Source organism: Sceloporus occidentalis, unplaced genomic scaffold (assembly GCF_023333645.1).
Source record: "Sceloporus occidentalis isolate IW3139 unplaced genomic scaffold, rSceOcc1.0.p SCAF_2, whole genome shotgun sequence".
NCBI classification, from domain to species: Eukaryota; Metazoa; Chordata; class Lepidosauria; order Squamata; family Phrynosomatidae; genus Sceloporus; species Sceloporus occidentalis.
This window is the reverse complement of record NW_028316982.1, coordinates 123,399,746-123,411,899: the sequence shown is the minus strand read 5'-3', so window position 1 is coordinate 123,411,899 and position 12,154 is coordinate 123,399,746. Positions and strand designations below refer to the sequence as shown.

General features: G+C 43.4%; 1 protein-coding gene across 1 annotated transcript in view; it reads right to left on the bottom strand.

The window, feature by feature from the left end:
- LOC149318969 (transmembrane protein 150A-like) overlaps positions 1 to 11,891 on the bottom strand; it is a 51,096-nt gene extending 39,205 nt beyond the window's left edge. The window contains exon 1 of the mRNA XM_089510842.1: positions 11,790 to 11,891. Within this exon, the coding sequence (XP_089366968.1) occupies positions 11,790 to 11,854 (65 nt within the window). The 5' untranslated portion in view covers positions 11,855 to 11,891. The remainder of the gene's footprint in view (positions 1 to 11,789) is intronic.
- Between the last annotated feature and the right edge of the window lie 263 nt (positions 11,892 to 12,154).

Here is a 12,154-nt window from a genome sequence, read left to right as displayed (position 1 = left end):
GTGAACCAATCAAAATGAGTGTACACACCCACTGGGTGGAAACTGACTAGTGGGTGGTGATTAACAATGGCTATAATAATTGCAATGTTTGCCAATGTTTTTTGTTGGGTAGTTGGAGTGGTTTGGAGATATTGTGGAGTATTGGAGATTGTAGAGATTGTGATTTGTAGGGCATATAGTATTTGTATATACAGTGGAACCTCGGGATACGAAATACCCGGGTTACGAATTTTTCGGGACCCGAAAAAATCCAATTGGAAATTATTGATCCGGGTTACGAACGTTTTTTCGGGTCCCGAAAAAACTTTTGGTGCTTTTCGCCGCGATTTTACACCAAATCGCGGCTTTTCCCCATTAGCGGCTATGGGGATTCGGCTTGCGAAAGCCGTTCGGGTTACGAAAGCGGCCGCGGAACGGATTATTTTCGTAACCCGAGGCTCCACTGTAGTAGAATAAAGTAGATCTTTTATATAAGACTACTGAGTTGTCTGGTGTCTTGAGTGAAGATACAAGAGCCAGCAGAATCCTGGAGAAGTTTGGAGACATCTGAGGAAAAAGAGTGAGAAGGCTTGAAGAGTTTGTCAGGGTCTTCAGCCTATTCTCTGAAACTCTGCTGCTTTGGAAGAAAAGCATTAACCACTGACCAAAGCTGGTCAGCTCCGCTGCATAACAAGGTGGTGAGTTAGAGCCAGAGGTGAAGAGCTACAACTCCCATCATCCCTGACATTAATCTATAATGGCAAGCAAATTAGTAGAGAACAAACTGTAGCTAAATTTCAAACATCTACATCTAGTGGCTGCATATGAAGCAAGTGATCTCACTGGCAAGAATGTCAGCAACCGACAACAGTAACTCAAAAGCTTTATTTGAACAAATGTGTAATACTTCTAACTTTAGCTGTAAAGACTTTTCAGTCAAATTATATTATTGGTTTGTGGATGCTAAAGTTCCTAATGAAAATTGCAATCAGTTAGTTTGGGGAAAGAACCGTAATACAATTGCAGAAGATCCAGAATGGGTTCAAATGTTGAAATCCTCCACTTACAAATCTGCATCAGCCTCAACTAGAGAATCTTCTTTAACACTTTTATACAAGTGACATGATATACCTGTTAAGGTGAATAGAATGAGTTATTGTATCTCCATGTTATGTTGAAGAGGCCTCAGGGGAAAAGGGGATCTTTCTTCAATTATGGACATATTATGAAGATGTGCATAATTACTGGTTAATGATATTAGAAATAATATCACTCATTACAAAGCAAAAAGAGGGGAAAACTCTCTGTTTTTTCTGGGCAGAATAAAGACCTGTTGCACAAGAAATGAATTCTCTTCTTACTTGCAACAACCTCTGCAGTTATCTTGTGTAAACGGGGGATTTAGAAAACTTAAATATACACAGCTGGTGGGCAAGAACATGGAATGCCACTTTAAAGGAGAAGCTGAACAGCAGGGCACTGGAGATGAAGACACATGTGGTTCCCCTTCAGTCAGTTCATAAATGAACATGGTCAAGCTGAAGACCCACCAGATTCACATTCTCTGTTCTAGGAAGATATCTGCTGAAGACAAAAGATTCCCAGATGCATCATGCTTTGTTATGTTAAATTAAATTTTTAATTTTAAAAAATTAAAAGAAGGCATGCTCAGGGACGTAGCCAGGATTTTAGGAAGGGGGGGTCCAGACTAAGTGCCACCATTATAATGGGGCTTGGGCACGGTGGCGCAGCAGCACACACCATTCATTTTTCTAATGGAAGGGGGGGGTCCGGACCCCAAGAACACCCCCCCCCCTTGGCTACGTCCCTGGAATGCTGCATCTTTTACTTTACTGACTGGTAGGCAGCTATCAAAGGTAGAGAAGTGGAGACAGAACAGGAAAGTTGTTAACTACACTATTCTTCTACCTTGCTTTCAACACTCATGCCATCATTGATGCATATCAGTACAATTTCAGCTACTATGTGGATGTTGCAGGAAAGAGTATTATCCCAGCTATCTTCGAGATGAGACTCTCACTAGGATGATGCTTTCTTCCCATCACATCAGGAGTCTTGCTCGTTTTTATCCCCGGTCTCTTGAGAATAAGAAAAGTCTAACAGCTCACTTCCACACCCACGCACCTTTCTGCTGGTATGCTAAACTACACAGTCCAGATTTATAAAGTAGGTATACAATGGGAAGTGTCTGAAATAGACAGGAAGGTCTGCTGGTATAATAGTAGGAGCATTCACCCAAGTAAAGTGACATGGTGGAATTGTGACTGGGTAGGATGCTGGGGCAGACCTGAGAATGTTACTTTTAAAGAGAATAAATGTAACATACTGAAGCCCAGAGCATCATTCCACTGCTACTCAGCTATGGATGGCTTTAGCATGTCATTATTTAACATGCTATTCTTCTTGAAAGTAATTTTCCAAGCTTCGAAGCTTAGGCAACAGAACAAGCATTGCAAATCATGTGAGAACCAGACATGTATCCAAGGAGTATAACAGAGCCTCTTACCTGCCTGTGGGCCCATAGTCTTTTGGTACATACCTTTGGGGGAGGAAACCCTACCTTTCTGCCAGCTGCCCACATTCAAGATGGTTACTGAGGGCACCATGCGTGTTCAATCCATACTACTCTCTAATAGCTTCAACAGTTCTGGTATGTACCTACAGACTGTGTTCCCCCAACCCCAAAATCACAACTGCCCCATATTCAAGGGCCCATAAATGTCTGTGGCCTTCTCCTATAAAGTGCAGGAGAAAAAAAGCATTCAGTGCAGGAATTTCTGTGATGACAAGTGCCCTGTTCACCATAAGATGAGCAGGGGCACACACTTGTCCCTGTCATATTGCCTACTAGATTTATGGGCCCTTGCTCATAACCTGTCATTTTTATTTGTTCCTGTGGTGAAATGGCCACAATAAGGTTGTCCCAGTGTTTTCCATAACTGTTTGGTCCTGTATCTTCCTTCTTCCTCCACTGCACTTTTTTTTAAAAAAAACACACCCATCCCAAAGAACTAAGGGGTCCAGCCATGTGTATCTCTTCATATTATGTCCTCCTCCCCCCAATAGGTGAATTACAACAGGCTCAAAAGCAGCTCTGAATTACCGGATTTATTCCCCTTAAATTCTGCTTATTGGCTTTTTTGTAATGATCTGGTTGCCACGGGGGGGGGGGGGGGGGGGGAGGGATCAGATGCTGGACTAGATGGGCTTCTGAGTAGTAGCCTCAAGACCAGGGGTGGGCAATATGGCCTCCTGGTAGATTACTCCCATTAATCCTATTCACCAAAGCTGTAAACTATCTACACTTACAAGACTGAGACAAATCTATCAGCAGTGATCCCTACCCTACAGAATCCTCCCTCCCTAAGATACACGGCTGAACCCATTAGCTCTTAAAGCTTCATCTGTATATTGATTTTCTAATGGCATTTAATGTTCTTTGGTATCTTGAAACTGTTTTATTGTAAATGATTTTATTTAAAGTGGTTTATATTTAATATTGTTCTATTAATATGTTTGAATCATTTTTATGTTACATATGTTGCCCTGGGGAAATAGATGTAAAATGGTTTGAATGTGTAACTAGTAATTAGTAAATGGGTGTGATCCAGAGCGACTGCTCTTCTTATGGTGCTGGCTGGGATGTTCGCCCGTACTTTCCTCTGAATTGCCTGGCCTATGGGAAATCCCTCAAAAGGCAGATAACTTTCCAGCTGCTCTAGGATGAAAGGAAAGGGATTCCCCACCCCACTTGCTCCAATTAAGCTTTTGAAGGAGACCCCACTAGAGCATGGGAGGCATGTGGAGTGTAGCTGCTGGGAGAAAGGCATAAGATTTCCTTTACTCTTAATGCTCCAACCCCCAGATGCCTCCCAAAAAATCAATGCTGCCCCCTTCTTCTCCTACAAGCAGTGATCTTTTGAAGGCCTGATTTCTTTCGGAGAAGTGCTGTATATATTTAAGAAAGAGAGTTTGAAAAGATGGGGAATCTTATGGGGATATAATGCCAACGGTGGGGTAGACCCACTTGCTGCTGCCGTATGCCTCCCCATCATGCTTTCCAGGATCAAACTGAGCACTAAGAAAGCTTCTGCACATCTATGGAGGCTCTGCAGCAAATCAACTAAATTCTGGGATGCAGTTTTCTCTGAAATAAATAACATTATTGACATCACCTTACAAAGACTTCAGAATCGCCCCCATGGGCTCCTTTCAAGGAGATAATGCACAGGTAGCTCATTAACTCTTAATTGGTCATTTATTAAAAGTTACTAGGTTATCCATTTTTTAAACAAGATTTAAAAAGGAAAACCGTAAAAGCCAAGTATAGTAAGTTATGGCAATTAGCTTTGGTTGAAAAATTAACTAATAAACTCCAAATGGCTAAAAGAAGGGGGGGCATGATTTTACAATGATTTGGAATTGTTTTCATGAATGTAGGGGGTAAAAAGATAATGCTGGACTTCCAAAGGCATTCAAATCTTTTCCACTGACTGTGTGAGGAAACACTTTTGACATCATTAATTTATTATGGCTGATTATTTCTACTCAAAATATAACTCTGTACAACACTTTTTGTCTCATCAAATTTCAGCTACATTCACAAGGTGTCAGCACCCATGTGGTGCAATGGCGGAGCCATAGGATTTTTCTGCCCATATTCCTTTCTATAATAATATAATTTTAAATAAAATTTAAATATTTACATGAATGTAAATATAAACATATTAAATCCTACACAAAATCTCTTAAATCTGAATCTATAATCCCCGTTGTTCAACCCTGCTAATTAAAGCTTTCTTTAAGAAAGAGACATTCATTTTTAAGTCAAGTTTTATAAACGTCACACTAAGCAATGCATATTTATTTTTATAAAATATTTGGTTTATTTGTGACTTTCAACCAAAGCACATGGGTATTTTCTTCCCCTTTAATGAAGAGCCAAACAAAAATCTTTCTAAAACTGCACACAGATTTTATTTTCCACAAATAAATATGGATTTTGTATGCCAAGAACCTCTGGATTATGCTTTCATGTAGTATAAAGATTCTATTTAACTGCAAACTAATGTTTATGTTTGTTTGACCAGCAGGAAAACAGAAAGCTTTTTTTACTTGCTAAAGGTGTAGTTTTAATAGAAGCAAGTCCTCCACTACACCTTTTCTTAGAGACAAACCATGTTTTTATTTATTTAGTTTCTGCTACCTGGTTATGCCTATTTGCTATGCAGTAATAAAAATGAAAACTGGGTTGGAACAAAAAATCTTCTTTGTTTCAATTGCTTAGACCAGACAGACTCTCTCAACGTCAAGTGAGGGAAACATCCCAGGAGAGAGACACAAGGATGCTAGAGACTCCACTGTCTCCCATGAAAGAGGCTGAAGGAAAAGATGTATTTTGGTGTGAAGACCTCTGCTGTGCAGTTGCTTTTGGCCAGTACCACCAAACTTCCATGCTTTACATCCAGGGGTCGGCAACCTACGGCCCACGGGCTGGATCCGGCCTGGCGAGGCCTTGGGACCGGCCCCAGCCCGGTCCTGCCACCAATTGCCGCCCCTGCCGCAGCTTCCGCGCCGCTCCAGGCGCCATTTTGAGTTCGGCCCCCCAGTTGTCTGAGGGACAGCAACCCGGCCCCTGGCTCAAAAAGGTTGCCTGCCCCTGCTTACATCTGTGGTGAGGGTTCCTGGCAGTCTTAGTGGGCTTCATAATTACTTTTGTGGGTGTTTTCTCTGCCACGTCTGACGAGAAACATTTTTGTTACCATCACTATTTTGGCACAGAGCAATTGACATGATACTCATGTTTAAAAAATATATAAGAAGAGGCGTGAAAGGTTATCTGCTGCCTGTGATCACCTCAACCTTTCCTTGTATTGCCCACCTAATCTGAACACAGTACTGTACAACAGGACAACCCCTATGAAACAAATCTTCCTTCATCCCACATCTATATCAGTAGTTATCAACCGGCTGAAAATTTAAGTTGAAAGACCAGTATTGTTACAGGTAGATCTAAACAGATGTTTCATGTACCTTGCCCTCTGAATAGCATACCATACATGGTTCTCCTTCTCCTACTTTAGCAACAACATCCCTGCACAGTAGATTACATTAGGTTAAGAGATAGCAGCAGGCTCATGGTCACCCAGCAAGCTTTACAGCTAAATGGAAATTTGGTTTTCACTCCCAGGCTCTAATCACTACACATCTACACAAAACTGCACAAAACATTAATGTTTTCTCACACACATACCCGTTTGCATATATTTCTGTCCCAAGCAACCACGTAGCTTGGTCCCCATTCTGCCTTTCCTCATCCTGATGTACTTAAGAAATAACTGAGATCAGCTCTTTCTATTGGCCCAGGTGTAAAATTCATCAATCTCATTGTGAGATTGCCATAGTAAAACCTTGCATCTTGACCTTATCATGGAAATTCACTCTTCTTGAACCCTTGAAAGAGTTTTGAGACAAATAGTCGTCTTGGGAATAACAGAAAAAGATGCCAGAATATTTTCCCATTTAGCCTCTTGTCACTGCTTCACATTTTTAACAAAGTGACAACATTTCAAGATAGGACTCTTTCCTATATACTAGGGGAGGCATCTGTGAAAGGTTGGGAGGCCGTATTAGCCACCTAGAAAAATTTGGAGGGTCGCATCGTGCCACAGAACCCCATTCAGTACCCTATGAACCCCACTAAAACCGCCATGAGCTGGGTTCTGTGTACTTTTTTCCTTGCTGAGGTAACTGGATGAAATTTCAAGTGTAGGATTACAACTCTGGAGACCAGGGTTCGACTCCCCACTCAACCATAGAAACCCACTGGGTGACATTGAGTGAGTGATAACTCTCTCAGCCTCAGAGGAAGGCAAAGGCAACCAACACCCTCCCATGAACAAGTAAGAAATGACTTGAATGCACACAATGATCCTGCCAGATGCAAAAATTAACCCATGTTTTGCATCCAAATGCCCTCAAGGGAACATGAGGATATTTTCACCATGTTTTGGTCATCTTCTGGGCTTAAAGATGACCCAGAGGCCCCAAATGAGGTAAAATTTCCTACCACCACCCATTCAATAAATTGAAACATTTTGCAATTCTCTGACTCCAGAGGAGTACAGGGGGCTCCCAAACATGGTGGGAATGGCCTCCATGCCCTTCTATGGCATTTTGGAGCAAAATATTTTTTTAACCCCTGTAGGGTCCTAGGAGCTACTTGCATCCCATTGGCTGCATTTCCATTACACACACACACACACACACACACACACCATTTAAACTTTCTTTAAGGCTAGAAATCCCTTCCACTGTGCAATAGGGTGGGGTTGAGGGGGGCACTGCTTTGCTTCCCAACTCAACTGGCAAGAAAGCTTAGATGACCTCTGTTCAAGCATGATAAAACTTCTTCCACTGTATTTTCCCTTCTTTTAGTACTGATGGCACTCAGACTATGCTCTCTGGCATCTTTAATTCTTAACTGTTCATGTTTACAGAGTAATTGCAAAACTAAAATGCAAAAGCAACCAGATATCACAAGCCCACCGGCTGCTGTACTTGCTTTCCTTCAAAGCACACACTTTTCAGATTCTATCAAACTTTCTAATAGAAATGCTGGGACAAAGAAATCCAGAAGGCTTCCAGCAAGGTTATTGTTGAATGTGCAGAGAGTGAGATAAAAAAATTTAACCATTCTGGAATATGTACCACAACAGAGGTCTTTCTGAGAGGGAAACTGAGCTCTTCTCAGGCTTTGCTAGGAGTCTATGCAATTCTGGAAAACTGGCCAATACATCAAACAGTCCTAGTCTACAGCAGCAGCGGCCCAAAAAGTGACAAGAGACACAAACAACATAGATAATCCCAAAACCAAACAAGGACTCAAATCTGCCTTTTCAGGATCTACCAGATCAGCTATTAAGTCCAAACCAATGCCTCTTGTTTCTCCTCCAATGAGCTCAGAACAATGCGCAAGTCACACAACACACTTATAGGTAGCTTAAGCTGAGAGTTATTTAACTCAGATCCAAAACAAATTGCAGAAATAATCCAGTTTGAGAGTGCTTCCACTGTCCTGGCTCAATGCTAGGGAATTTTGGGAACTGTAGGTTTGTCAGACATTTAGCCTTCTCTGTCAGAGAGCTCTGGTGTCACAACAAACTACAATTCCCAGGATTCTCTAGCACTGAGCCAGGGCAGTTAAAGCAGACTGAAACCAGATTATTTTTGCAGTATGTTTTGGACCTCAGACTATATACCAATCTTCACAGATCAGTAACAATCACTTTGTGTTCTTAATAGCCCCCTTTGGAGACTGTCACTGCAGCGGTCCCTCCACATTTACTGGAGTTAGGGGTGAAGGACCCCCCCCCCCATAAATGTGGAAAAACCACAAATAATAAAAATCACTATTCTTTTTACCTCTCTAGGAACCCCCAGGTCCTCCAATGCAACTCTATGGTCAACATCTGCCACAGGTTGATCATAGAATCATGCTTGAGGTCCTACAAATGACTAGAGACGTGTTTTCTCTAGGAACGTCTGGGCTTTCCAGCACAATTCTATGGTCAACTTCCGACAGAGTTGCACCGGAGGACTCAAGAGACTCCTAGAGAGAACATCTCTCTTACGGCAGGGCTTTCCTGAATAGATGCCCGGCCACCGAAGAGAAAAAAGTTATGTACTGAGCTTGTTTGCTGTTTTGCTTGCTTATTGTTCTTTGTCTGTTTATTTATTACTGTTTTTAATTGTTAATTATTTTAATAAGTTTTATACTGCAAATTGTATAATTCTATTTTAATGGGAAGGAGGGTTGGGGGAATATGATATGTATACTTTAAAAATTGTAAGCCGCCTCGTTGCCTGAGTACAGAGGGGTGGGATATAAATAAATTTTATTATTACAGCGGACCCTTGTTATACGCTGGGGTTTGGTTCCAAGGTTCCCCCGTTGATAACAAAATCCATGGATGCTCAAGTCCCATTAAATATAATGACATAGCAAAATGGTGTCCCTTATAAAAAAATGGAAAATCCAAGGTTTCATATTTGAAATTTATACTTTTTTGGAACATTTTCAAACCGTGGATGCTTGAATCCGTGTATAAAAAATCCGTGTATAAGAAGGACCAACTGTATATTATCATTATATTAACCAAAATCGCAAATAAAGCCACCAAAAGTCAAAGCCTCCTCATGCACTAAGATCTTGCAACTCTGGTCTCTTGGCCCAGCCGAGGATCTTCTCTTCCTCTGCTCCTATCCACCCCTTATCTCTTGCTGCCCCCTATACCTGGAATCTTCTTCCCACACAATTATGGTCCTTGGCCAGTTTTAAAGCTGAGTTGAAGATGATTTTATTCAGGGAAGGGTTCCAGATCGCCACCTGATTCGCCGGTTGTTAAAACCTTCCTTGTTTGTACGCTTTTATAATTGTCAGTATTTTGCTATGTGATGCCTTAATTTTATAACAATGGCGGGATACAGACCGCCCAACAAGGGTGGTCTCCCGTCGCCCTGGTTTGCTGCTCGAGGGAGCAGCAGTGGACAAACTGCACGGCTCCCTCGCACAGCAAAAAGAACCCGCAGCACGGTTGTGACGCCGCAGTGCACCAATGGCGCACCAGCGGCTTCACGATGGCACCAGGACGTGCAGATGCTAGGCGTCCGTCACATCAAAATGGCGGCGCCCGTATGTACAGGGTGCCGCCATTTTGACGCCCTCGTCACATGCAAGGGACAAGTCGCGTCTGGAAGTGCCGCCCCTCACACGTAACGACGGTGCCCCGTAGGTCCTGTCTGTACAGCACCTTTGTTTGGTTTGTAGATTGTACACCGTCTGGCAGGTTTTATGTCTATTTTATCTCCTATATGTAAAATTTTAGGGATACAGTGGCTCAAGTGGTTCAGACGCTGACTCTGTTGACTGCAAGATCGGAGGGTTGGCAGTTCGAGGCCTGGGTGCCGCATGATGGGGTGAGCTCTTGTCCCTAGGCCCAGCTTCTGCCAACCTACCAGTTCAAAAGCATGCAAATGCAAGTAGATAAATAGGTTGTAAGCCTAATAATAATAATAATAATAATAATAATAATAATAAATAATTGTAAGCCACTCTGAGAGCCTTTAGGGCTGAAGGACGGGGTATAAATACCGTAAATAAATAAATAATAGGTGCCACTTCGGTGGGAAGGTAAACAGCGTTTGGCGCAATCATGCTGGTGCCATGACCACCAGAGCAGTCCTCTGATAATGCTGGCTCTTCGGCTTAGTAGCAGAGATGAGCACCACCGCCTACGGTTGGACACGACTTGACAGCCTTGTCAACCGGGAATACCTTTACCTTTTTACCTTTATGTAAAATTTCACAGAACTATATAAATAAATGTTAATAACAGATAACGGGACTTGGAACCTGGAACAATGGGTGGAAGCTACAGGAAAAGAGATTCCACCGTAGCATTAGGAGGAACCTCCTGATAGTAAAGGTTGCTTGACAGTGGAACTCACTTCCTCGGTGTGTAGTGGAGTCTCCCTCCCTGGAGGCCTTTACACAGAGGCCGGGTGGCCATCTGTCGGGGATGCTTTGATTGGGATTTCCTGCATGGCAGAATGGGGTTGGACTGGATAGCACTTGTGGTCTCTTCCAACTCTATGATTCTATGGGCCCAAACAGACAAGTCAAAATGAAGCTGCTTCGGGTCATTTTGGAGGTATGCTGTTTAAATGACGCGTGGGTCCTAAGAGGCTGGAAGCGGCACCAAAGCCATGCTCCGGTCCTAAGGATTGGAGCGCAGCTTCTGGCCTTTTAAGATGCGTGTGTCATTTAAACAGCATACCTCCCAAGTGACCCAAAGCAGCTTTATTTTGGCCTGTCTGTTTGGGCCCTATGGTTCTATGAAAGGAACCCCTGTGGACTCTGTGGACTCCTCAGTGGCCAGCCCTTTCTTTCCTCCTTGTTCCTCCTGCTCTTCTGCCTGTGAGCTTTGGGGCAGCAGCAGCAGCAGCTCATGGCAGCCTGCTCTCCAAATGCATGCAAGCTGGCTTAGGGACAAGTGCTGTCACAAGGCCTGCTGGGCAGGCAATAAACAACAGCCAAGGAGCCCCAGAAGGGAAGCCCTGGGCCTATGGGGAATCAGGGGGGCTCCTCTGACATGGGACACCTCTGAGAGGGTCAGGCCAACAAGCAGGGACACTCTGAGGGTCTCTTGAGTTGGAAAGGGGGTCATTTTATTTTGCTGCAGAGGAGAGAGTCAGGAATTGCCCTCTTGGTCTTATGCCTTAATTATTACCAGGTCATGGATTTGGGATTTTGTACTTTGTATTTTACATGTGTATTATATATATATATATATATATATATACACACACACACACACACACACAGAGATAAAATACAAAGTACAAAATCCCAAATCCATGACCTGGTAATAATTAATTACCATGCTATGTCATGTACTTTGGGTTATGTTTGTTGTATTCTTTTATCCTTTATTTCTGCTTTTGTATAATTGTTGTTATTATTGTTGTTGTTGTTGTTGTTGTTGTTAAAAAGCCGCTTGGAGAAAAGTTCTCATAGCTAAGGTTGTCCTTAGAAGAAGAACATAAACAACAACAGCAACAACAACTGGGGAATTCTGGGGGTTGGAGTTTGTTGTGGGCCCACAAGAAACTCCAACTCCCAGAATTCCATAGCATTCAGACAGACAAAGAGTTAAAGCGGTCCCAAAGCGGGTTATCCGTCCAGTGTGGATGCAGTGAAGGGCCAGGGAAGGGGAGCTGCTACTCACACGATCCACATGCCCGAGATGCTGAAGGCCGGCAGGGCCACGGGAAGCACAGCCCAGGCGGGCATCCCCAGCCCCGGGAGGCAGCAGCAGAAGCAGCAGCAGCAGCAGCAGCAGGAGGGGGCAGCCCCGGGAAGGAGCCCCGCCGTCGCTGCCACGCCAGAGCCTAGTTCCCTCCTTCCCTCCCTCCCCTCCCCTCCCCAGCGCTGATCCCGCCCTCCTTCCCGCCCTGGGCCCCAAAGAGGAGGGGAGGGCAGGGCAGAGCCCCAGGGAGGGGAGGGAAAGGAAGGAAGGAAGGAAGAAAAAGGAAAGGAAAGGAGAGAAAGAAAAGGAAGGAAGGAAAGAAGGAAAGGAGAGAAAGAAAAGGA